We start from the raw sequence: 27,754 nt of genomic DNA on the forward strand, positions 1-27,754 counted from the left end.
CTACAAATGCTAGTTCGATACCTATACCGGCAGCGACCGGGAGACCCATGAGGCGAAGCACAATTGGCCCAGCGTCGTCTGAGTTAGGGGAAGGTTTGGCCGGCCGGGATGTCCTTGTCCCATCACGCTGTAGCGACTCCTGTGACAGGCCGGGTGCACGCACGCTGAAACGGTCAACAGGTATACGGTGTTTTCTCCGACAAAACATTTTTTCGGGGTGGATGGGTATAATTTGTATGCATAAAATGTGTAATAGTAATATTTTAAATTACTAAATTACTAAATGTGCATCGGGCCGCTTCTGGGGGTATTCTGGTAAGATGCCAGCAAAGTAGGCTGAATTGCGGTAGACGGAAACGGCCCGATGTACTTGGGGCGATTCTGGGCAGTCATTCATTTTGATTCCGGGCCGAGTTCGACACCCGATTCCAGGCTGATTCAATCAGTTCCGCCCCCCCCCCGGAAGAGGGCCGCTTCTGGGCCGATTCCTCATTGCTAGCTGGGTTTCCTTCTCACATTTAGATAAGAACAGTGACTTGAGAAATTAAGCGGTGCCAGTTCTTAAAGGAAACCCGAATTCCCGCCTCAGCTGACACATCAGCTGAGATGGTACCAACTAGAGGCTAGTATCAATCACGTCTATCTTATTGGCTGGGTATTTCATCTTTACAATTATGCTGCCGTTTGCGGCTACTGCTACTATGTGATGGCTTCTTGCTTTGCATCGACGCTGCTGTGTAACTAGATGTTTCTCACTATGGTGCTGTGTTCTGATATAATATTTTCTTTGCGAATGCTCACAAGTTGTGTTTGAACCTTGCCCACGTCTTTCAATATGGTCATGTTGCAATGTTTGGCTGCTGTGGGGATGTCACTGATTGCGAGAATCAACCATGTTGCTGCTCTATTGTTGTCAGTCAATAGCGGCTACAATCTAGCTAGCTAAGTAGAATTAGCCTCGGGAGTAGCCTATCATATAACTACTTGTTTGTTCCCAATACCGGCTTTCAGGCAGATTTGGTGCGTTCCGTGAACATACACCCCATCATGGGGAATCATCCCCTGTCGTACAAGAAGGGAGTAGCCTATGCTAGGCTAGCATACAGGCAATGAGTCAGTTATTACCTAGTTCTGCTCTCCTGCGTCTGACTTCCCTGCCACCAGTTACGCACCCCTTACAGAATTCCACACCCATGAAATGGAGTCAGCAAGAGCAGGTGCCCCTGGTATGGGGGTCGAGGAGCGCGTCCAGGAGCAAGCGGCGATGAACCACCATCTCGGCGCCGCCATGGACCGCTTCGTCCAAACCATGGACCACTGGGAGAGACAGGAAGTTCCTCCAGCGCCTCCACCAGCACAACCAGGGCCTCCACTACTCGCCTCCCCTTCATCTGGTCCCAGTTGGATTTGTCTCGCCCTTCCCCGGGAGTACGACGGGACGGCTGCACGCTATCAGGGTTTCCTATTGCAGCTGGATCTCTACCTGGCAACCGTCCACCCTGCTCTTTCTGGCTGTGAGAGGTTGTCCGCCCTTGTCTCGTGCCTCTCAGGGAAGGCCCTGGAGTGGGCCAACGCCGTGTGGGGAGAAGGAGATGCGGACCATTTCGACTATTTCACCCGCCGTTTCCGGGCAGTCTTCGACCACCCGCCCGAGGGTAGAGCGGCGGGTGAACGTCTCTACCATCTGAGGCAGAGGACGAGAAGCACCCAGGAGTTTCGCCATGTACTTTCGGACCCTGGCCGCCAGCGCGGGATGGAACGACAGGGCCCTGATCGACCACTATCGCTGCAGTTTGCGCGAGGACATCCGTCGGGAGTTGGCCTGCAGGGACACCACCCTCACCTTCGACCAGCTGGTCGTGCACCATCTGTGGCCACAGAGGTCACACTGCCGATCGGTGTCGGGTTGGTTCCTCTGGGAGTCGAGGCAGCAGGCAGGGCACTCTGGCGTCACCCCAGATGAGAAAGCACCATTCTCACCCAGATCCCTCTGTTGCACACGTTTTTGTTTGTTACTTTTCCTGAGTTTTCCCTGCATTCCCAGCATAAGGCACTCGTCGATTCAGGCGCGGCTGGGAATTTTATAGACAGATCATTTGCCCATAGGTTAGGGATCCCCATCATTCCAGTGGCTATGCCCTTCCCAGTTCACGCCTTAGACAGTCGACCATTAGGGTCAGGGTTGATTAGGGAGGCCACCGCTCCTCTGGGCATGGTGACGCAGGGGGGTCACACGGAGAAAATCTGTTCCTCATTGACTCTCCTGCGTGTCCCGTGGTGCTAGGCCTACCCTGGTTAGCTTGTCATGACCCCACTGTTTCATGGCAATGGAGGGCTCTCACGGGGTGGTCGCAAAAGTGCTCGGGGAGGTGTTTAGGGGTTTCCGTTGGTGCTACTACGGTGGAAAGTCCAGACCAGGTCACCGTGCGCATTTCCCCCGAATATGCCAATTTGGTTCTCGCCCTCTACCACCCCATCGACGCGGGGATTGTGCGATAAATCTCCTGGTAGACGCCGCACTTCCCAGGAGTCACGTGTACCCCCGTCACAGGTGGAGACGGTGGCTATGGAAACATATGTCTCTGAATCCCTGCGTCAGGGGTATGGTCCTCCACTTCACTTGCCTCCTTGTGAAGAAGAAGGATGGAGGTCTGCGCCCGTGTATTGACTATCGAGGCCTAAATCAGATCACTCTGAGGTACAGTTACCCGCTACCTCTTATCGCCACTGCGATTGAGTCAATGAACGGGGCGCGCTTCTTCACCAAACTGGATCTCAGGAGTGAGTACAACCTGGTGCATATCCGGGAGGGAGACGAGTGGAAGACGGAGTTCAGTACGACCTCAGGCCATTATGAGTACCTCGTCATGCCTTACAGATTGATGAATGCTCCATCTGTCTTCCAAGCCTTTGTAGACGAGATTTTCAGGGACCTGCACAGGCAGGGTGTAGTGGTGTATATTGATGACATTCTGATATACTCCACTACACGCGCCGGGCATGTGTCCCTGGTACGCAGGGTGCTGGGTCGACTGTTGGAGCATGACCTGTACGTCAAGGCTGAGAAATGCCTGTTCTGTAACGATCGTCTGACAGAGGGGACCAAGATGCAGCGTGGTAAGTGCTCATATTAACTTTAATGACACTTTAAATAAAACAAGAAAACGAAAGCCAACAGTTCTGCCAGGTGAACACACAAGACAGAAAACAACTACCCACAAAAACCCAAAGGAAAACAGGCTGCCTAAGTATGGCTCCCAATCAATGACAACGATGTACAGCTGTCCCTGATTGAGAGCCATACCAGGCCAAAACAAAGAAATAAAAAGCATAGTAAAAACGACATGGAATGCCCACACTAGTCACACCCTGGCCTAACCAAAATAGAGAATAAAACCCTCTCTATGGCCAGGGCGTGACATGTTCTTCCAACAGTCCATCTCCTTCCTAGGGTACCACATTTCCACCTCAGGGGTGGAGATGGAGAGTGACCGCATTACAGCCGTGCTTAATTGGCCGACTCCTACCACGGTAAAGGAGGTGCAGCAGTTTCTAGGGTTTGCCAATTACTACCGGAGGTTTATCCGGGGTTTTGGTCAGGTAGCGGCTCTCATTACCTCACTGCTGAAGGGGGGACCAGTACGTTTACAGTGGTCGGCTGAGGCGGACAGGGCTTTTGGTCACCTGAGGGCTCTGTTTAACTCGGCTCCCGTGTTGGCCCATCCGGATCCCTCTTTGGCATTCATAGTGGAGATGGACACGTCCGAGGCTGGGATAGGAGCCGTGTCTCTCAGTGCTCGGGTACGCCACCGATGCTCCGCCCCTGTGCTTTCTTCCCAAGGAAGCTCAGCCCGGCGGAGCGAAACTATGACGTGGGGGACCAGGAGCTGTTGGCTGTCGTCAAGGCCTTGAAGGCGTGGAGGCATTGGCTTGAGGGGGCTAAACACCCTTTTCTCATCTGGACTGACCACTGCAATCTGGAGTACATCCGGGCAGCGAGGAGACTGAACCCTCGCCAGGCAAGGTGGGCCATGTTTTATACCCGTTTTGTTTTCACCCTTTCTTACAGACCAGGTTCCCAGAACGTGAAGGCAGACGCACTGTCCCGGCTGTATGACACAGAGGAGCGGCCCGTGGATCCCAGCCCCCATACTCCCGGCCTCCTGCCTGGTGGCACCGGTAATGTGGGAGCTGGACGCGGACATTGAGCAGGCGCTACATGCAGAGCCCACTCCACTCCAGTGTCCTGCTGGGTGTCTGTACATTCCGTCTGCTGTCCATGACCGGCTGATCTATTGGGCCCACACGTCACCCTCCTCTGGTCATCCAAGCATCGGTTGGACGGTGCGTGGTCTGAGTGGGAAGTACTGGTGGCCCACGTTGGCTAAGGACGTGAGGGTTTATGTTTCCTCCTGCTCGGTGTGCGCCCAGTGTAAGGCTCCTAGGCACCTGCCCAGAGGTAAGCTACACCCCTTACCCGTTCCACAACAGCCTTGGTTGCACCTGTTGGTGGATTTCCTCACTGATCTTCCTCCTTCACAGAGTAACACCACGATCCTGGTCATTGTGGACCGGTTTTCTAAGTCCTGCCGTCTTCTCCCTCTGCCGGTTCTCCCTACGGCCCTACAGAATGCAGAGGCCATGTTTACCCACGTCTTCCGGCACTACGGGGTGCCTGAGGATATAGTGTCTGAGGATATAGTGTCTGCACAATGTACTGAGATCCCAGCTGGCTGTATGGACAGGGACAGTATATCCGGAGAGAGCTATGATTCCGTGAAACAGAGTATGTTACAGTCCCTGATTTCTCTCTGGAAGGAGATCCTTGCCATGAGCCCATCTATTGTATTGTCTACTGAACATTAGCCAGTAGTATACTCGGAAGAGGAGGATGGTGTGCACGACTCCTGAGTCAGACTAGAAATCCACTCCGAATACCTCTTCTCCACCGGCGGCATCTTGGAGAAGCCTCTGGAATCATTTCAATTGCCCTGGGGGGTACGAACAAAGGATCCAATTCGGGAAAGTTGTATTTCTGCTGGTGAGTTACCGTCACTCTGATATCCAAAAGTTATTTCCGGCTGTATTTAATAACACAAAAAAACGTTCTGGGCTAATAATGTAAGAAAAACGAAATACAGCAAAGCTGATTAGAAATGAGCTGTCATTTCTGTCGGCGCCATCGATCATGGTGATTCGATAGTATTTCAGTCTATATGCATACGTTTATCGTTTAGTGCAGCATCAATATTGATTTTCGTTTAACTGCACATCGCGCAGCGCATGAGAACACTCGAATTATGCATACTATCACTGATGGTTAAATTTATGGGTCATCCCAGTCACATTAGTAGTGACTTGCGCCGGCAGTCACACCTCAAATGTTGTACAAGTTATGAGTATGGAACCCTATTCCCCTACACAGTTTAAGATAGAAAGCATTCAATTTTTATTAATTTGCAGAATATTCTGGATTATTGCACTTGTATAGCGACACTCCTGCTGGTTTCTGCTCTAAGCAATCTGAGTATCTACGTTCATGGTAGCATATTTGTTGCATGAGTCACACTATTAGCATACATTTACGGTATAATTTCAGTCAACGTAGTTATATTTGATTCTTATTTGCAGCAGTAGATTGAAGCTTTTTATTAGCATGTCTTATGTGTTATGGATTTTAAATAGGTGGTCCTCCTTGTCAATCCATCTTGCATTCTAGTAGTATTATTCTAATGACAGGTCTTATTCTATCATATGCTATTGTATTGTATGCTATTTTAGCGATCACTTCATTCTAGGCATCATGTATTAGTAGTTGTATTTATTCATTTTCTGTGCATTTTGTTAATTTCATGTCTTACATACTAGTTATATTATGTGTTTAGGCTGTAACTCGTAATGCTATGGTGAATGCTTGCACATTCAGGTGTTAGCTGGAATTCTTTGCTTCATTTTCCACACACAGTATGGCATGGCTGCCTATATTGCATCATGGGAGCATGTGCTGGTTAGGCTCTGTATACATCACTTAGGTGGATGTTGTGTTATTCATGCATGGCTGTATGTTCTGTATTATCTGCACATAGTGTTATGGCATGGTGGCTATTGTTGCAAGAGCACACAGTGAGGTTGTGGTTACTTAGAAGGCAACACTAGCTATTCCTTCCACAGCATCTGCTGAAGCATTGCAGTACGATGGCACATCATTTTAGGATAGTAGTGTCGGGTTCACCTAGGGGTCATGAAAAGGGTTGTACCAAAATGTTTGATGTATTAGAATAATTGATTATGCTTATGTTTTATTAATAGAAGGGGAGGGGTTATAAGACCCCTCCCTCCTTACATTTATAGAGTCCTAGACTACAGATTAACAATATATATATTCATTATATCGTTTTAGAATTGCTCCACAGTTGTTTGTTCTTTCTCTCTCTCTCACTCTCTTATAAAGAAGACCCCTCTTAGAAATGTGTGACTGAGACAGAACTCTGCAGGGGAGTGTGGGAGATAAGAGACCAGTTAGACATTCCACAATAAATCAACTTTGGGGAGTGGACATTTATTGCCTAGCTTTTACGTACTTGAACCCGATCTAACATCTTTGGAGAGACCTGAAAATAGCTGTGCAGCAACGCTCCCCATCCAACCTGACAGAGCTTGAGTGGATCTGCAGAGAAGAATGGGAGACCCCCCCAATACAGGTGTGCCAAGCTTGTAGAATCATACTCAAGAACACTTGAGATTGTAATCACTGCCAAAGGTGCTTTAACAAAGTACAGAGTAAAGTGTCTAAATTCTTATGTAAATGGATTTTATTTTTTATTTTTATTTAAAAAAATATTTTTGCTTTGTCATTATGGGGTATTGTGTGAAGAGTGATGAGGGGGAAAAAAACAATGTAATCAATTTTAGAATAAGGCTGTAACGGTACAAAATTTGGAAAAAGTGAAGGGGTCTGAATACTTTCCGAATGAACTACATTGGGTCTATTTCTTTTGTTATCAGTTCATCATTTATTCTTCTCTCATGACTTACCAGCATATACCGTTAGACATTTACCTTTAGTTCAAGTAGACTATTTTTAGGTCTAGGTTTTCATTATCAGGTCACTCTCACTGCTGATGCATAAGCTACTGCTGAGCAATTTCAGTAGGACGTTAGGCTATTTAGACAAAGTGGATACTTAGCTAACATTAGTTGCGGTTTTGGGGGTTTGTTAATTATACTGTATGTTTTATGCCATGTGATGGTATGTCATGGCTGAGCTGTGGCTCTCTGCATCAGTCTACTGTATGGTCTTCTCTCTGTACAATGTCTTCTGTTATATAAACACGTATGCCTTTTCTATTCCAATTTCAGTACGGCAAATGTGCCTTATCGTGCTCCAATAGCAGGGATTCAGTTCAATTTGGGTGTCAGGACCCTTCAGCGTGCCGTTTGCTCAAGAATCCATCTGTCTGCCTACTCTTCATGGCCTAAGGAAAAGCAAACAACGTATATCAGAGTACAGTATCTCTCCTCTCTCTCAGTAGCACAAGTTTGAGTTCACGTTAAGGCAACAGTGTTTGGTTTACATTACACTTTCCCAGAGGTTTGAATACACAAAGTGTTCCTTCCCTTTAATTGATTTCGAAAGTTCTGTTTGCATTACGGACTGTCACATTTGGAACATTGTCGTCATCACCAGAACTAAGACTACCTTGTCCTCTCTTTCATGTTATGCTGCCTGCATGCTGAGCACGGGCAGCACCTGACAAACCTCTGTTCAACATTGATGCTGGTAACCAGTGACAAGATACTGGAACTCATCACGGCTCTGGTTCCTTCATCAGAGCTGAGGGCTCGCTCTGAGCTATTGGCGCCCAAATCTGAATCGGCGCTGCTACTGTTTCTCAATTGATCCTGGCTTCACTCTGATCCTCTGCTACTACGATGTTAAAATTGATGTATTCTGAGATTGTGAAACCTACCCGAGTTGTTGCAGTATTGCTATATGATCATGATTGTCAGCCCGTGCATAAGTAGAATATCCTCATACACCAAGATGACAGCTCTTTCCACCTCATGGGTTTCAAAAGAGCAATCTTCAGGAAATGCGAAAGGTTACCTATCACCCTCAATGGATTCACGTTAAGGGAAGGGTGTTTTGGTTCATACAATGATATTAGTAGAGGCAGTCGTCTTATGGCTTTCTACAGGATTGTTTTACGGTTGGGGAATACACTTTGCACTCATTTTTCATTAATCATTGCATGAACTCACGATTTTCCGATTGAATTATGGACACTCACATTCCCAAACGAATAGGAAGGGTAATGGCATGCCATTTATCACTGCTTTCTGTCCTTTATTCCATGTTATGCTACCTGCAGTAGCGACCACTGGCCACGCTGGGCGATCAATTATTCATCACCGATGCTGGCAAACCAATGACGAGATACTGGTTTACATCACGTCTCCTCTGCAAACGCTGCGGGCTATCTCCTGATATGCAGAAATTAATTTATCACCGGTGCTGCTTCAACGACTTCCCTCTGTCCCTGCGTCCACACTGAAGATCATGGGGCGTGGTCCTGTACTTCCTATGAACGCTATATTAGATTAAAAAGCCAAGGAGATTTTGGATGCCAAAAGTTCATCTGCTATTTCCATGTCTTATATAGTTTGCTATGTCGGTTAGTTTGCTATGTCGGTGTTCTGCCCACAGTCAATAGCATTGCATTGGTGGCTATCATAATAAAGTTCCGTGGATATTAGCACAGGTGGTTGGCTGGGTGCTTATTACTTAGGATGTATTGTAGTAGATATTTCATGTAGGCATAGATTAGGCAGTGTTTCTTTAGGGAGGCTGGGTTCAAACTGCTACGTGGCAGGTAGGCAGATGGTCACATGTGCCAAGATGACGCTCATCTTGCCTCAAGCAAGGGTACCCAGCGGTACGTCACAAGAGATATATTGGAGTTATACGTCGCTCAATATGCACATATGATTAACAATCTACTTAAGATGAATTTGCATGATAGGATTCCTTTAAGGGGTCATTCGTTAATATTTCAACGGTGCTTCTGCCATAGCTACACATAGGCGTCTGGCGTACGGTTCTGAAGTTTTGGGGGATTGGTATAGTTTACCGCACTCACTGCCCATAGGCTATATTTTATAATGGATGCTTTGCTCCAGCAAGGAGTTACCCTGAAGAAGTAGAGCCTATATCGCGAAATCTTGCGTTATTCATTGCTGAATAAATGATTAAACATATTTCAATGTGGAGTTTTCTTTCTGAAATTAAGCGGAGCCAGTTCAAAAAGGAAACCCCGAGTGCCCCGCCTCAGCTAACCCATCAGCTGAGATGGTACAAATTAGAGGCTAGTATTAATCAACCCTACCTTATTGGGTGGGTATTTAAGCTTTACGGGTCTGCTCTCTCAACCTGCTGCTGCATGCTGCTACCGCTATTCTGCCCTGGCTTCTTGCTCCCATCACCAACCCAGCCTCCACCTGTTAGGTTATGTGTTCATGCAAGGGGGATTGGTATGGCCTGCACTGCTGAATAAATGGTTAAATATATTTCTATGCAGCGTTTTCTTTCTGAAGTTAGGTAAGTGTCACGTCCTGACCAGTAAAAGGGGTTGTTTGTTATTGTAGTGTGGTCAGGGCGTGGCAGGGGGTGTTTGTTTAGTGTGTTTCGGGGTTTTGGTTTATGTTCTATGTTTTCTATTTCTATGTGGGTTTTCTAGTTTTTCTATATCTATGTTAGTTTTGGGAACGACCTCCAATTAGAGGCAGCTGGTTGTTGTTGCTTCTATTTGGAGGCCATATTTAAGTGGGTTTATTTTCTCTTGTGTTTGTGGGTGGTTGTTTCCGTGTATAGTCTGAGCACCTTACAGGACTGTTTTCGTCGTTTGTTTTGTGTAAGTGTTTTGTTTGGTTTTTCTTCAATAAAAGGAAGATGAGCATTCACATACCCGCTGCGTTTTGGTCTACATACAACGACACAAATGACAGAACCACCCACCAACGAAGGACCAAGCAGCGGAGGAAGGAGCAGCAGGAAAAGTATAGGGAGTCATGGACCTGGGAGGAGATCTTGGATGGGGCAGGACCATGGCACCAGGTTGGGGAGTACCGGCGCCCGAAGGAGGAGCTGGAGGCAGCAAAGGCTGAGTGTCGGAGGTACGAGGCACTATATCCTCCATTTCAGGAGGTGAGGAGGCAGCCAACACGGGGAGTTGGAGTAAGTCAGGCAATAGGCCTGAACCAACTCCTTGTGCTTATTATTGGGAGCGTTTGGCGGTGAGAGCACCGTGCTATGCGGAAGTGCGCACGGTCTCGCCCATCTGCACGCACAGTCCGGTACGAGCGATACCAGCCCCCCGCAAGTGCCGTGCTAGAGTGGGCATCCAGCCAGGGAGAAGGATGCCTGCTCAATACATCTGGCCACAGTGCGTCTCCTAGGCCCAGGCTACCCTGCGCCTGCTCTACGCACGGCAGCCATCATGCCTCAGCACAGCCCAGTTCGCCCTGTGCCAGCACCCTGCCCGTGCCGGGCTACAGTAACAATCCAGCCAGGACGGGTTGTGCAGGCTGTGCGCTCTAGACCTCCGGTGCGTAGTCAAGGCCCAGTGTATCCAGTTCCTGCTCCTCGCACTAGCCCTGTGGTGCGTGTTACTGTTCTGGCGCCTCCAAAGCCAGCCCCACGCACCAGGCCTTTAGTGCGCCTGCCCAGTCCAGTACATCCTGTTCCTGCTCCTCGCACTAGCCCTGTTGTGCGTGTCACTAGTCTGGCGGCTCCAAAGCCAGCCCCACGCACCAGGCCTTTAGTGCGCCTGCCCAGTCCAGTACGTCCTGCTCCTGCTCCTCGCACTAGCCCTGTGGTGCGTGTCACTAGTCTGGCGCCTCCAAAGCCAGCCCCACGCATCAGGCCTTCAGTGCGCAGTCCCCGTCCAGAGCTTCCAGCAGCAGTTCCCCGTCCAGAGCTTCTGGCGACAGTGCCCCGTCCAGAGCTTCCGGCGACGTCCTACAGTCCGGAGCCGGCAGAGACGGCCCACAGTCCGGAGCTTGCAGAGACGGCCCACAGTCCGGAGCCTGCAGAGACGGCCCACAGTCCGGAGCCTGCAGAGACGGTCCGGAGCCTGCAGAGACGGCCCACAGTCCTGAGCCTGCAGAGACGGCCCACAGTCCTGAGCCTGCAGAGACGGCCCACAGTCCGGAGCCTGCAGAGACGGCCCACAGTCCGGAGCCTGCAGAGACCGCCCACAGTCCGGAGCCTCCAGAGACGCTCCTCAGCCCTGAGTCTCCAGAGACGCTCCTCAGCCCTGAGTCTCCAGAGACGCTCCTCAGCCCTGAGTCTCCAGCGACGCTCCTCAGCCCTGAGTCTCCAGCGACGCTCCTCAGCCCTGAGTCTCCAGCGACGCTCCTCAGCCCTGAGTCTCCAGCGACGCTCCTCAGCCCGAGGTCTCCAGCGACGCTCCTCAGCCCGAGGTCTCCAGCGACGCTCCTCAGCCCGAGGTCTCCAGCGACGCACCTTAGCCCAGAGCCTTTAGCAGTGGTCTACAGCCGTGAGCCTTCAAGGGGGTGGGCAGGTTAGGATGGGGACTAAAGCCAGAGCCTGAGCCACCTCCGTAGTTGGAGGATTGGGGGGGGGGGGGTGTAGCACGGGAGCCGTCGGTGACGGTAGCCACCCTCCCTTCCCTCCCTTTAGTTTGGGTTTATTTTTGTGGGGTTTTGTGTTTCGGTGCATCCGGGGTCTGCACCTTTGGGGGGGGGGGGGGTACTGTCACATCCTGACCAGTAAAAGGGGTTGTTTGTTATTGTAGTGTGGTCAGGGCATGGCAGGGGGTGTTTGTTTAGTGTGTTTTGGTTTATGTTCTATGTTTTCTATTTCTATGTGGGTTTTCTAGTTTTTCTATATCTACAGTGGGGGAAAAAAGTATTTGATCCCCTGCTGATTTTGTACGTTTGCCCACTGACAAAGAAAGAATCAGTCTATAATTTTAATGGTAGGTTTATTTGAACAGTGAGAGACAGAATAACAACAAAAATATCCAGAAAAACGCATGTCAGAAATGTTATAAATTGATTTGCATTTTAATTAGGGAAATAAGTATTTGACCCCCTCTCAATCAGAAAGATTTCTGGCTCCCAGGTGTCTTTTATACAGGTAACGAGCTGAGATTAGGAGCACACTCTTAAAGGGAGTGCTCCTAACCGCAGCTTGTTACCTGTAAAAAGACACCTGTCCACAGAAGCAATCAATCAATCAGATTCCAAACTCTCCACCATGACCAAGACCAGAAAGCTCTCCAAGGATGTCAGGGACAAGATTGTAGACCTACACAAGGCTGGAATGGGCTACAAGACCATCGCCAAGCAGCTTGGTGAGAAGGTGACAATATTTGGTGCGATTATTCGCAAATGGAAGAAACACAAAAGAACTGTCAATCTCCCTCGGCCTGGGGCTCCATGCAAGATCTCACCTCGTGGAGTTGCCATGATCATGAGAACGGTGGGGAATCAGCCCAGAACTACACGGGAGGATCTTGTCAATGATCTGAAGGCAGCTGGGACCATAGTCACCAAGAAAACAATTGGTAACACACTACGCCATGAAGGACTGAAATCCTGCAGCGCCCGCAAGGTCCCCCTGCTCAAGAATACATATACATGCCCGTCTGAAGTTTGCCAATGAACGTCTGAATGACTCAGAGGACAACTGGTGAAAGTGCTGTGGTCAGATGAGACCAAAATGGAGCTCTTTGACATCAACTCAACTCGCTGTGTTTGGAGGAGGAGGAATGCTGCCTATGACCACAAGAACACCATCTCCACCGTCAAACATGGAGGTGGAAACATTATGCTTTGGGGGTGTTTTTCTGCTAAGGGGACAGGACAACTTCACCGCATCATTTGACGGGGCCATGTACTGTCAAATCTTGGGTGAGAACCTCCTTCCCTCAGCCAGGGCATTGAAAATGGGTCGTGGATGGGTATTCCAGCATGACAATGACCCAAAACACACGGCCAAGGCAACAAAGGAGTGGCTCAAGAAGAAGCACATTAAGGTCCTGGAGTGGCCTAGCCAGTCTCCAGACCTTAATCCCATAGAAAATCTGTGGAGGGAGCTGAAGGTTCGAGTTGCCAAACGTCAGCCTCGAAACCTTAATGACTTGGAGAAGATATGCAAAGAGGAGTGGGACAAAATCCCTCCTGAGATGTGTGCAAACCTGGTGGCCAACTACAAGAAACGTCTGACCTCTGTGATTGCCAACAAGGGTTTTGCCACCAAGTACTAAGTCGTGTTTTGCAGAGGGGTCAAATACTTATTTCCCTCATTAAAATGCAAATCCTTTTATAACATTTTTTACATGCGTTTTTCTGGATTTTTTTGTTGTTATTCTGTCTCTCACTGTTCAAATAAACCTACCATTAAAATTATAGACTGATAATTTCTTTGTAAGTGGGCAAACGTACAAAATCAGCAGGGGATCAAATACCTTTTTCCCCCACTGTATGTTAGTTTTGGGAACGACCTCCAATTAGAGGCAGCTGGTTGTTGTTGCTTCTATTTGGAGGCCATATTTAAGTGGGTTTATTTTCTCTTGTGATTGTGGGTGGTTGTTTCCGTGTATAGTCTGAGCACCTTACAGGACTGTTTTCGTCGTTTGTTTTGTGTAAGTGTTTTGTTTGGTTTTTCTTCAATAAAAGGAAGATGAGCATTCACATACCCGCTGCGTTTTGGTCTACATACAACGACACATATGACAGTAAGCTTCTATTCCTAAGGTCCTGTCTGTTAAGGCATTAGGACTGTTCATCAGACAGGATGGAGGCTCTGACATTTCCATTAAGTGCCGTGTGAGACTGTTTTGCAACTTCAAAGAGCACAGAGAAATGGCTGTCGCTGCTCTTTTAATAGCTGCAAATCTTAAAATGCTCTGCAGAGAGCATGTTAAGATTTTCCTGGCCACTACGGAAAACCATTATGTAATTTTGTAATTTGGGTGAACTACCCCTTTAAGCCTACCTATATGCCTATGTTCTGTGTTCCTTCACTTTTGTAGCTATTAAACTAGCATTACACTGTGCTCTTCGAAGTTGCCAAACAGTCTCACACAGAGCCACTTAATAAAAATGTCAGAGCTTCCATCATGTCTGATGCCTTGACAGACAGGACCTTAGGAATGGAAGCCTATCTAACTTCTCTAGTCACGGTTCTTGTCTAAATGTGAGAAGTAAAATCATAACCATGTAAGACAACTGGTATAAAATACATTCAGGTGTTTACGCTTATGAGGAGAATGTTAAGAATCCGGGTAGCCTAGACAGAACATATTGTTCCAGTCAGTTGTTGGATTTGAACAAGAGGTCTGCTGCAGTGGATCAGTGTTTGAAAAACCACCCATCTTTCCTTTGGGAGGTGGCACTGTGTATCCCTGCCTGAGCTGACATCTAGCGCAACATATCTGCAAATATCATACGAGCACGAAAACCCTACATGGTCTAGGACGGAATCATTCGAATCAATAATTCAAATCAACCCGTCCAGCAAACATGCCAAAAAAATGACGGCTTTAATTGTATAAACACAGATGAAAGGAATTTTAATATTAATGCTCATGCCAGAGTAAATGCTCCTGAAACCGTTGTTATAAAAAATGCCTCACCAACCACAGTTCTCCACTTGGTTGGGTTCTTTCAATACTGCCCTGACAGTACAGTAAGTAGCAATGTGTCTTGACATGCCTCAAAAAGCTACCAATAAGCTTTAGCATGTTTTCCAATCAGCATTTATAGATCCTGGAGTTTTTCCTGCTCAGATCACATGGTCACGAATAACTCTTAGCCGTTAAAGGAAAACTCCACCCAAAAACTATCTTTTGGTGTTTTTTTCATTGTCCATTGTTGATATAGTCCCAAAATGTTTTGCATGTGAGCAATTATGTTTAAAAAATGTTCAAAATACAGAAATACGAATATGATGCTTATTGTATCATATGACGCTGCGTTTTGCATCATATGACGCTAAGTGCAATATTACCCGCTGTGATGCTAAATGTATCTTACCGTCTGTATTTTGAAAGTTGAAAACTTGATTGCTCACATGCAAAACATTTTGGCACTATATCAACAATGGACTAATTAAACAAATACAAAAATATTGTTTTTGGGTGGAATTTTCCATTAACAACTAGTAGATATTTTGTGCCAGGAGTTTTTCCTGACCATATGGCGGCAGGTAGCCTAGTGGTTAGAGCATAGGGTCAGTAACCGAAAGGTTGCTGGATCGGATCCCTGAACTGACAAGGTAAAAATCTGTTGTTCTGCCCCTGAACAAGGCAGTTAACCCACTGTTCCCTGGTAGGCCGTCATTGTAAATAAGAATGTTTTCTTAACTGACTTGCCTAGTTAAATTTAAAAATAAAACAAATATGATCTGACCAGGAAAAAACACCAAATTATATTTATAGTTCAACTGCATTTACCCAGAATGGCCACCACAATGTCATCCTTCAAGATCTCTATGGAGCCCCGAGACAGGAAGTAAAGTGCGGTGAGGATGTCTCCAGAGTGGACCAGGGTGTCCCCTGGAGGGGCGTGGGTGGTCTGGAAGCGCATGGCCAGGGCTCTCAGGCAGCCCTTGGTAGCTCCATGGAAGGCCTTGCAGCTCTCCAGCAGATCTTGGTTGAGGTGGAGGCAGATATCTGCCTGAAGACACTCAGGGAATCCTTTTAACACCTACAGTATGTGTGGAGAAATTGAACAATTATAGGGTGCAGCAAACGTGGATCACCTCTTGAGTCAGCCAATTGGGTTTTATATATTTGTTTTCATAGTTATGATCACCCTTCTCAAATGGTTACGGTATCTCAAAAGTGTTTTCATTTCCTGGAATTTAAAGTATGCTACCTGTAGTGACAAAAACAATAAAACGATATACTTACCTTTACAATACGTGGGAATGAACCTAGGTTAAACTATTCCTCTGTTGGCCCACATGTAAATTACTATGATAATTAAGTGTTTCAGTGATGCAAATGTAACTACTGTATACACTCACACAGGCTGTTCAGACCTTTTTTCACAATGAAAGATACTGTAAATTTTTAGATACAGGAAGTACCAGTGACGCGCTCAATACGGAAGTGGTCCGATGAAGCGAATGCTAAGCTACCACACTGTTTCACTAGCACAGACTGGAATATGTTCTAGGATTCATCCGATGGCATTGAGGAGTTTACAAGATCAGTCACCGGCATAATTAATAAGTGCATTGGCGAAGTCGTCCCCACAGTGACTGTACATACATATCCCAACCAGAAGCCATGGATTACAGGCAACGTCGGCACTTAGCTAAAGGCTAGAGCTGCCGCTTTCAAGGAGCGGGACACTAATCCAGACTCTTATAAGAAATCATGCTATGCCCTCTGACAAACCATCAAACATGCAACGCGTCAATACAGGACTAAGATTGAATCTTACTACACCGGCTCTGACGCTCGTTGGATGTGGCAAGGCTTGCAAACTATCACAGAGTACAAAGGGAAACCCAGCTGCGAGCTGCCCAGTGACGCAGGCCTACTAGACGAGCTAAATGCCTATGCTTACTATGCTCGCTTTGAGGCAAACAACACTGAACCATGCATATGAGAACACCAGCTGTTCTGGATGATCACACTCTCCATAGCCAATGTAAGTAAGAACTTTTTAACAGATTACCAGGATATGTACTCGGAGCATGCGCTGACCTGCTGCCAAGTGTCTTCACAGACATTTTCAACCTCTCACTGATCCAGTCTGTAATACCTACATGTTTCAAGCAGACAACCATAGTCCCTGTGCCCAAGAACGCCAAGGTAATGTCTAAATGACTATCGCCCCGTAGAACTCACATCTGTAGCCATGAAATGCTTTGAAAGGCTGGTCATGTTTCACATCAACACCATTATACCAGACACCCTGGACCCACTCCAATTTTCATACCGCCCCAACAGATCCACAGATGACACAATCTCTTGTCATGACTCTCCTGTGAGGATCCGACGATCCGGTTACAGTGGATCAGCTCTACAGAGCTCTCTCTCCCGCAGAGAGGGGGGAAGGGATTGATGTGGGGGTTTTATGACACCTCACGTCAATCGTAAATTGTAATGCAGCAGACTGACTCCTTTTGGTTTCTAGGTTGGGTGATTGGAATGTCTTTGTGTCTTATGAAGAGTTTGCCGCCCAAAAATACAACATAAAACAATGGACACTGGGACAATACATTTCAACATCCGAATGTTGGGAATGATGAGAGATGGAATATGGAAAATGAATGTCCATTTTGTGATGTCATAAAAAGGATTAGAAAGACGTTATAACAGAAACATTGTAACTTTAAGTGCTTTCATACTGTATATATCAAGTTTACATCTAAATGTTGTAAAAATTATATGATAAAAAAAATATGAGAATACTGTTATGAAGATAGCAATGTGATTTTAGCCTTCTAAATGAGAATTGTGTTTCATGCAAACTTGGGCATGGCTACTGACTGGGCACAAGTGAGCTCAGAGTTCGTGTCAACATGACGGAACACCCTCCAAGACCAGAGTGCTTAAAAGGACTCACTAATGAAATGTATATTAGACCACAGAACGTGAGGTCGTGGCCCACACGTTGAAATGGTTAAAACTACAAGACCAGACAGTGTGGAGCGGTGGCTACACGTCTGAAAATGGTAAGACCCTCTGAAACTCTTAACGAGTGAAGGTTAAAGACTAGACCAAACATTCACAGTCTGCACCTGTGTATGTAAAGTAGTCTAGGACATTTGACCAAAGACGAGAGGGAAGAACAGATCCCTCTCACCACCTGAGGTATCTACTCTAACGAACACTCCAAGACAGAAAAAGCCTTCAACTAAGAAGGACATTGTGACCTCTAGTGGACAACCAGAGACTTACCCATAGACGGATCGAATGGTTTCAACAGAGAGATGACAGAGAAATATAATCTACTGGTAAACATATATTGCATTTCTAATCCGAATGAGCGGTTGTTAGGGTGCTAAATATTCTGGTTAGTTAGTTAAATAGTGAACCAAATATTTACCTGGACTATCTGCATTGAGCCTTTTTGCACAAACATTTTTTACTCTTCACATACGCTGCTGCTACTGTTAATTATCTGTCACTTTATTCCTAGTTACAGTATATGTACATATCTACCTCAATTACCACGTACTCCTGCACATCGACTCGGTACTGGTACCCCATGTATATCGCCAAGTTATCATTACCCATTGTGTATTTATTATTATTATTATTTCTCGATTTTCTTACTCTGCTTTGTTGGGAAGGGGCCATAAGTAAGCATTTCACTCTTCGTCTACAGCTGTTGTTGACGAAGCATGTGACGAACAAAATTCTATTTGATTTTTAAAAGGAGAAAGCACTACTATATCCTTTTAGCAAGCTCATGCAGCCACATGCAAGCCAACCTGTGACATATGCCCTTTACCTCAGCGCAAAGCAGTCTTGTAATTAGAATCTGGCATGCATGTGGAAGCTCAGTGTTGGCACACAGAACACAGGAGATGGTATGGAAACTGAAACACTTCACTCAAAAACTGAAAAGAAAAGTGGTGACGATGACAATGACGATGATTATGCTTTATGGTGTTGTTGATTTGTCTTCTGTCTACACATGATAGGCTATTATGAGATGTTTTGAGAGCCAAATATTACAATATGTTTTGAAAGCCAAACAAAAATGTCAAGCAATTAAGCGAAGATGGAAATGGGTACAGTTCATACTTTCACATAATATGTACCTCCTGCTCTTACCAGCGTAGATGTTATTCCAATCGGCAAGCAGAAATAAAAAATAAAAACGTTTATTTTTTTTAAGCATTTTGCATGAGGATCACATTGGCAAGAAAGAGGATTTAACTATGTTGGTATGTTGATTTGAGGTTCTGTTGTTCACCGTGTTCATGTCGATGCCGTTGGTGTAGGTCCAGGAGTGTTGGAAGTACTCCTCCAGTCTCTGCTTTAGCGGGTTGGGGATCTGATGGAAGCGGATGAACTCTCGAACCCGGAGCATCTGGGTGTGGTATCTTGCTGTGCCAGAGTACAGCCGCTGGATGATGGCTGAGACGTTACCGAAGATGCTGGCATACATGAGGGCTGCACAACACAGACATATGTAAAGGCAGGGGTAAGTCACAATTATTTAGTGTTTTCATAATAGGCATTGATTTGTACAATGAATCTTGTCAATTTAAGGACAAAAGATACACAATGAATAGTTCAGACTCACAGCCTATCAGCATGACACAGATGGAGAAGATCTTTTCTGAGTTGGTATTTGGGGAGACATTCCCAAAGCCCACGCTGGTTAGACTGCTGAACGTGAAGTAAAGTGCTGTGACATATTTGTCCTTGATGGAGGGCCCAGAACTAGGGTCACTGTAGTTATACCTCTTGCCAATGGACACCCCCAGATTGTCGAGCCAACCAATCTTGTGCTCCAGGTACGGCTTCTCCACATTGCCAATGGCGTACCATATGCAGGCTAGCCAGTGAGCAATAAGTGCAAAGATGCACATGAGTAGCATTAGCACAGCAGCTCCATATTCAGAGTAACGATCCAGTTTCCTGGCCACACGCACCAATCGCAGCAGTCGGGCTGTCTTTAACAGGCCAATCAGAGTGGTGGTCTAAAGAGACAAAACATACGGTGCATATTTAACAAGCACTCCAAGAGACATGATCAGACATTGTGAAATATGTTCCACCTTTTACCAAATAAATACTGAGTGTAAAAAACATTAAGAACACCTTCTCTTTCCATGACAGACTGACCAGGTGAATCCAGGTGAAAGCTATGATCCCTTATTGATGTCACTTGTTAAATCCACTTTAATCCGTGTAGATGAAGGGGAGGAGACAGGTTAAAGAAGGAATTTTAAGCCTTGAGACAATTGACACATGGATGGGGAAGACAAAATATGTGCCTTTGAACGGGGTATGGTAGTAAGTGCCAGGCGCACCGGTTTGTGTCAAGAACTGCAATGCTGCTGGGTTTTCATGCTCAACCGTTTCCCATGTGTATCAAGAATGGTCCACCACCCAATGACACCCAACCAACTTTATACAACTGTGGGAAGCATTGGAGTCAACATGGGCCAGTATCCCTGTGGAACGCTTTCGACATCTTGTAGAGGTGGGGTGCCACTCAATACTAGAAAGGCGTTCCTAGTGTTTGGTATACTCAATGTATTTACTGTATTTTATTTATATGCAAATGTGCACTAACTTACAGTATATTAATATCACACAGCTGCATAAAAATATACTTCAGTCCGACAGATGTTTTACCAAAGTTAGCTTACACCTCTGCTTTAAAAAAGGCTGGAAAAAGAGTCAAATGCACTATTTCAACAGTAATGAGCTTTCTCTGCACTCCTCTCAACAGTATAATTCAAAGACTTAATCTTGGCGACTTTCAATGTAACTTGACTCTCTGGTCAAGGGCAAATTAACACGGAGCTGTGATACAAGCAGCCGGCAGATAAATCCTGCTTTATTGAAGTCTGGGTGGGAGGAAGGTAACACAATGAACGATACCTAGGGAGGTTGCTGCTTGCTCTCTCATCAGCAATGGCTACACTTACACAATCGTCCTCTTTAGGGAGATAATTTATTTACTTGACAATTAATATGACCCTGGCTGCCATTCATTATTTTTAGAGGGTCTGTAATTGATAACACTGACAGTGGTTCTAATGTACAGTGGGGTCCATAATTATTGGCAACCTTAAAGTGGAAATGACAGCATTTTAACTACATTGCAGATATTTAACAGACAATCATATCAGTCAAAAAGATAAAATTCCCAGTTTTTGCTACAAAACCGACTTTATAAGAGGTTTTAAAAATTGGTTCCATTTGATTCAGCATTCCATGATGTACTGTAATGATGGGGCGGTGAGTCAGAAGCAGGTGCAGGTGAAACGTTTTAATAACACCAAGAACAGGACACTAACATAAGGCAGAACGCCGATACACAAGAACAATACCAACTGGTGAGTGAACATGGGAGAGTGACATATAAAGGGGAGGAAATTATGAAGGTAATGTGAATCAGATGTGAATTATAATGAGTAACAGGTGCGCATAATGATGAATCCTGGACCTGTGGTTAGTACTCTGGCGACATCGTATGCCAGAGGGGAGGAGCAGACGTGACAGTACCCCCTCCCCGCTGACGTGCGGCTCCAGCCGTAGGACGACGCCGACCAGGGGGACGACCCCGAGGACGAGAAGCGGGTTGGTCCGGTTGTCGAAGGTGGAAATCCCGTATGATGTTGGGGTCCAGAATGTCCTCCACCGGAACCCAACACAGCTCCTCTGGGCCATACCTCACCCAGTCCACCAGAAACTGGAGCCGACCCCCACAATGTCAGGAGTCCAGTAGGGATCTGACAGCGTACGCCGGCCCCCCCTCGATGTCCAGGAGGTGTGGGGGACAGCATCAGCTAGGGGACCAGGAACCACTGGACTGAGAAGGGAGACATGTTAAGAGGGTGAGATACGGTAGTGACTGGGTAATTGTATCCTGTATGTCACCCTCCAGAGAACCTTGAATGGCCCCACAACCTAGGGGCTCAGTTTCTTGCAGGGCAGGCAGAGTGGGAGGTTCCTGGTAGAGAGCCAGACGCGATCCCCAGGATGGAACACAGGGGTCTCACTGCGGTGACGGTCTGCCTGTTCCTTCTGGCAATAGACGGGAAGCCATGGTCACTGAGACACGGGAAGCGGCAGGAGCTTCCCTGCTGGAGCATTCCGGGGGGACTTGGTTTGAGCACACACGGAACAGGAGTTGACAAACCGTGTAACATCCTGCACCAAGGTGGGCCACCAGTGTTTCTCAGTGAGGGAATGGATGGTGCGAGAAATACCTGGATATCCAGCGACAACAGCTGTGTGCCCAGGTCAACAGCTGATCCCTTATCTCTGTAGAAACGTAGATGCGCGTGGGAGGAACATTTCTGGGTCCGTGCTCCCTCTCTAGAGCCTGGCGAATGTCCAGATCTATGTCCCAAACCACTGGACCCACGATTTGGGAGGATGGGAGGATGGGACAGGGTTCTGTCCAGAACCTGGACAGAACCCTCTCCGAATTGTAGATACGGGACAGGGCATCGGCCATGAGGTTCTTAGAGCCTGGACAATAGGTCACCGTGAAGTCGAACCTGGTGAAGAAGAGGGCCCACCTGGCTTGGTGCGGATTCAATTCTCCTCGCTGTCTGTATGTACGCAAGGTTCCGATGGTCGGTGAGGATGACGAATGGTTCCTTGGTGCCCTCCAGCCAGTGTCTCCACTCCTCTAGTGCCAACTTCACCGCCAAGAGCTCCCGATGGCTGATGTCATAATTCTTCTCTGTGGGGGACAGATTATTGGAGAAGAAAGCACAAGGAAACAATTTTAATGGGTCCCCCTGTCTTTGTGACAAAACTGCCCCCACACCCAACTTCGATGCGTCTACCTCAAACAAAAGGTAGCATGGGATCTGTGTTTCAGCAAGGGGGCGGAGGTGAAACGCCCCTTGAGACGAAAGGCCTCGTCAGCTGCTGGAGGCCAACCCAACCTTGAGGAGGGAGGTGAGAGGGGCGGTGACGGCGCTGAAGTTCCTGATGATGCGGCGGTAAAAGTTAGAAAACCCCAAAAACCATTGTAACCCCTTGGTGGTTGGGACTGGCCATGACCTTACCGCATCTACCTTCTTGTCCTACATCCTCACTCCCTGCGGGCTGATTTGGTAGCCCAAGGAGGAGACAGCCCTCTGGTGGAATTGCCACTTCTCTGCCTTGACGAACAGGTGGTTAGCCAAGAGGCATTCCAGGACTGCTCGAACGTGAGTGATGTGATCTTCCAGGTTGGTCGAGAAGATCAGGATGTCATCGATGTAAACAGTCACCTGACGTCCGACCGTGTCCCTAAACACCTCGTTGACAAATGCCTGGAACACTGACGGAGCATTGGCTAAGCTAAAGGGCATAACCAAGTAGTTGTAGTGACCAGACATCGTGCTGAACGCTGTCTTCCACTCATCCCCTCCCGGATGCAAATGAGATTGTAGGCACTCCAAAGGTCCAGTTTGGTGAAGTACCGGGCCCCGCGGAGCTGCTCGATGGCACCAATGGGAGAGGGTACGATACTTCGTGGTGATGTCATTGAGTCCACGGTAATCGATACAAGGGCGTACTCCTCCCTCCTTCTTGGCCATGAAGAAGAAACCAGCCGACGCAGGGGACATGGACCTGCGGATGAAAGCATGTTGGAGCGCCTCTTAATTGTAGTCCTCCATGGCCTGGGTCTCAGCCCCTGACAGAGGGTAGATGCGTCTGCGCGGAGGTGTAGCACCGGAAAACAGGTCAATGGCATATCAATGGCGATATGGAGGGAGAGAGAGAGGTAGCGCAGGTCTTGGAGTATACCTCCCACCGCTAGCGCTTGGGCCCTCCCTGGCCACAGTACAGACAGAGCCCAGCTGTATCCGTCTGAGTCGTCCGCCACTGGAAGGCATGTGACCCCTACCTCCATGGGTTCAGGCTCTGATTCCAAACACTCGCCGAAGGAGGGAGAGAAGCTATGAAGATGCCGATGCTCCCAGAGTAGGTTATCCAGATGGATGGCCATCGCAATGAGTGCGTCCAGGGTGAGGTTGTCATCTCGGCAGGCCAGTTTCGTCTGGACCTCCTCCCGCAGACCTCTTCTAAATAATGTGCTGAGCGCCGGCTCATTCCATTCACTGGAAGCTGCTACTGTCCGGAAGGTAAGCGCATACTCAGCAGCCGTGTGATTCCCCTGCTGGAGCTGAAGCAGACGCTGACCTCCCTCTGCCCTCCGAGGGATGATCGAAAAATATATTTAAACAGAGCCATGAACCCCTCATAACACTCAAACTCCTCCTCTCACCCAGATGGCTATAGCCCATTCCAGTGCCCGCCTAGTCAGCAGAGAAATAACCGTGGCAACCTTAGATCTCTCGGTGGTGGGGGCTCCCATCTGATGTGCGAAATAGAGGGAGCACTGAAGGAGGAAGCCACGACATTTGGATGGTGTCCCGGCATATTTCTCCGGGAGGGATAGACGGGCATCGCTGACCTGAGCGGGTTGCTAGATGGGCTTGTGTGCTGACTCGTTGGGTAGACTGGCTCTAGAATATCCTCCTCTGTTGAGACACTGTAGACTGCAGAGAACATCTTCCATGGCCGTCCCCAGTTGAGCCAGCTGATCATGGTGTTGATGAAGAAGGTAACCTTGTTCATCGATCGTCTGGGAGATGTCCGGTTGTCCTGCTGCTTCCATTCCGTATTTTGAGTTGGTATTCTGTAATGATGGGGCGGTGAGTCGGAAGCAGGTGCAACGTTTTAATAAAACCAAGAACACGACACTAACATAAGGCAGACCGCCAATACACAAGAACAATACCAACTGGTGAGTGAACATAGAGTGTGACATATAAAGTGACATATAAAGGGGTGGAAATGATGAAGGTAATGGAGTCCAGGTGTGAATCATAATGATTAACAGGTGTGCGTAATGATGAGTGCCAGGTGTGCGTAATGATGAATCCAAGGACCGGTGGTTAGTACTCTGGCATCGTACGCCGGAGGGGAGGAGCTGGAGCAGACGTGACACGTACACTAATGCATTGTTGGCAGAATAGATGGATGCAGTTTAATGCATGATTAATATAATTCACCAATACATTTCTTGGTAGTCCAAAAAATATTGTTATTAGGTTGTAAATCACAGCTGGCCTGGTACATTGTTTGCTGCCTCCATTCGGGATGCACTGTTTCAGTTTACATGATTCAATATTTAGGACAAAAACGGACAAATGTAACTAACTCTGGGAATGTCAATACAATCAAACTAACAAGGGCAATGATCACAAGTCAGTCATAACGTGGCTAATAGGTTAGCGTATCTATTTATGTAGCAAGCTAAAGACACAGAGCCTAGCGTTAGCTACAGTAGATAATTAGCTATCTGCTAGGAGAATGTCATGTCATTGGAGGAGCAGGTGATTGACTGATATTTTCCCCTGATATTGATTTTTGGTGGCTATACACAGCTAGAGATGCAGGTGTCATTTGGTTAGCTATAAAGAATTTCAACGACTGTTATACAGTCAGCATATCTCTTGCGTTCGCAAATTCACTGGCTATCTACTCCGACTTCAGAGTACTCTTGTCTGAGTGTGCGAGAGTGCAGAATAACTGATGAATTTAAAAATGAGCAACACCCGCTGAATATGAGTGGTATAAGTAAACGTAGGCAAAAAAATGTAATTGTTAGTAATGAACGCTCTAGATAACATGTAAACAGCCTAACCACCTTTGCTAGGGTGAGTAAAATGGTCAGAGTGAGGTGTTCTCTCATTTGTGTCTGGAAGTAGCTAGCTAGCAAGCTAGCCAACTTTAGCCAGTTCGCTTGGGTGCTTCCTTGGGACAAGCAAAAGGACGAGTAGGCTACAGCTGCAGAAGGACAAGTAGGATACCATTACCCGTTGTGTATCAGTGCAATTTTGACTGCCAACTAGCTGAACATGTTTGTGAGGGTTTATCTAATGTTCCTTCGTTAGATTGTAGCTCATCTTGCTCTGGCTAGCATTAGTTGTTGATGTGCATAACTGAGAGAGAGATACATTAATACAGCCTACATATTAATGGTTGTTTGATAAAAAAGGACTGTAAAGTTCCCAGATGTAAGAGGACTCCCGCGGTATTTACTGTACATATTTTCAGAAATCCATTCAGGTGTATTTTGTGGCTTTTGGCTAATGCGTTCTAATGATCTAAAGTCGCGCTGTTGCAACTGCCTGTAAACACACAGTCCAGTTTAAAGTATATGATGGCAGACCAGTGTGGCAAATGGCTTGTTTGCATAAAGGCCTACTGTAGCTCTGATTGACTATGGCGCACCGGTCTGCGTAGACTCCAGTCCTGGACGAGACAGACGTTTTTATTACGTTTTCTTTACTGCAATGTCTATTGATTGTCCAAATGCACGGCCTCATTCCCACTCTATATTGTTATAGAATATTCACAACTGCTTTGGTATACGTAATTCCCAAACATTCTAAGAATATATGAAAATGTGAAAATGACCATATTCTTCCTGAGGGTGTTTATGAACAGATCTTAATAAGATGTCACGTTGCTAAAATGCTGTCAGTTCCACATTAATAAAGATTAGCAAAAAAGACTGTACAAAATAAATAATACAAATACTGAGCTAAACTCAGCAAAAAAGAAACGTCCTCTTACTGTCAACTGCGTTTATTTTCAGCAAACTTAATTAACATGTGTTAATATTTGTAAAAACACAACAAGTTTCAACAAATGAGACATAAACTGAACAAGTTCCACAGACATGTGACTAACAGAAATGGAATAATGTGTCCCTGAACAAAGGGGGGAGGTCAAAATCAAAAGTAACAGTCAGTATCTGGTGTGGCCACCAGCTGCATTAAGTACTGCAGTGCATCTCCTCCTCATGGACTGCAGCAGATTTGCCAGTTCTTGCTGTGAGATGTTACCCTACTCTTCCACCAAGATATCTGTAAGTTCCCAGACATTTCTGGGGGGGAATGGACCTAGCCCTCACCCTCCGATCCAACAGGTCCCAGATTTGCTCAATGGGATTGAGATCCGGGCTCTTCGCTAGCCATGGCAGAACACTGACATTCCTGTCTTGCAGGAAATCACGCACAGAACGAGCAGTATGACTGGTGGCATTGTCATGCTGGAGGGTCAAGTCAAGATGAGCCTGCAGGAAGGGTACCACATGAGGGAGGAGGATGTCTTCCCTGTAATGCACAGCGTTGAGATTGCCTGAAATGACAACAAGCTCAGTCCGATGATGCTGTGACACACCTCCCCAGACCATGACGGACCCCTCCACCTCCAAATCGATCCCGCTCCAGAGTACAGGCCTCGGTGTAACGCTCATTCCTTCGACGAAATGCAAATCCGACCAGGGGTGGTGAGACAAAACCGCGACTCGTCAGCGAAGAGCACTTTTTGCCAGTCCTGTCTGGTCCAGCGCATTGGCGACATTGTTGCCGGTGATGTCTGGTGAGGACCTGCCTTACAACAGGCCTACAAGCCCTCAGTCCAGCCTCTCTCAGCCTATTGCGGACAGTCTGAGCAGTGATGGAGGGATTGTGCGTTCCTGGTGTAACTCCGGCAGTTGTTGGTACCATCCTGTACCTGTCCCGCAGGTGTGATGTTCGGACGTACCGATCCTGTGCAGGTGTTGTTACACGTGGTCTGCCACTGCTAAGACGATCAGCTGTCCTTCCTGTCTCCCTGTAGTGTTTTTCAGAGTAAGTAGAAATGCCTCTTAGTGTCCTAAGTTTTCATAACTGTGACCTTAATTGCCTACCGCCTTTAAGCTGTTTGTGTCTTAACGACCGTTCCACAGGTGCATGTTCATTAAATGGGAAACTGTGTTTAAACCCTTAACAATGAAGATATTTGGATTTTTACAAATTATCTTCGAAAGACAGGGTCCTGAAAAAGGGACGTTTCTTTTTTTGCTGAGTTGATATTTTATGCTACAATTATTATTTTTTATTCCCTCCATACATAATCTTTCCAGATCCTGGATGTCCTTTGTTTGCACTCATGGAGTACACTCTTCAATTCAAACCACAGGTTTTCAATGGTGTTAAAGTCTGGGGACTTAGATA

At 46.9% G+C, this 27,754-nt stretch overlaps 1 protein-coding gene across 1 annotated transcript in view; it reads right to left on the minus strand.

Annotated features, from left to right (window-relative positions):
* LOC115160719 (potassium voltage-gated channel subfamily H member 7) overlaps positions 1-27,754 on the minus strand; it is a 113,536-nt gene that overhangs the window by 39,256 nt on the left and 46,526 nt on the right. Inside the window, exons 7-9 of the mRNA XM_029711040.1 lie at positions 19,303-19,702; positions 18,970-19,169; positions 15,483-15,735 (exon numbers count right to left, since the gene is read on the minus strand). Coding sequence (XP_029566900.1) covers positions 15,483-15,735; positions 18,970-19,169; positions 19,303-19,702 — 853 coding nt within the window. The remainder of the gene's footprint in view (positions 1-15,482; positions 15,736-18,969; positions 19,170-19,302; positions 19,703-27,754) is intronic.

Source organism: Salmo trutta, chromosome 24, assembly GCF_901001165.1.
Source record: "Salmo trutta chromosome 24, fSalTru1.1, whole genome shotgun sequence".
NCBI lineage: Eukaryota > Metazoa > Chordata > Actinopteri > Salmoniformes > Salmonidae > Salmo > Salmo trutta.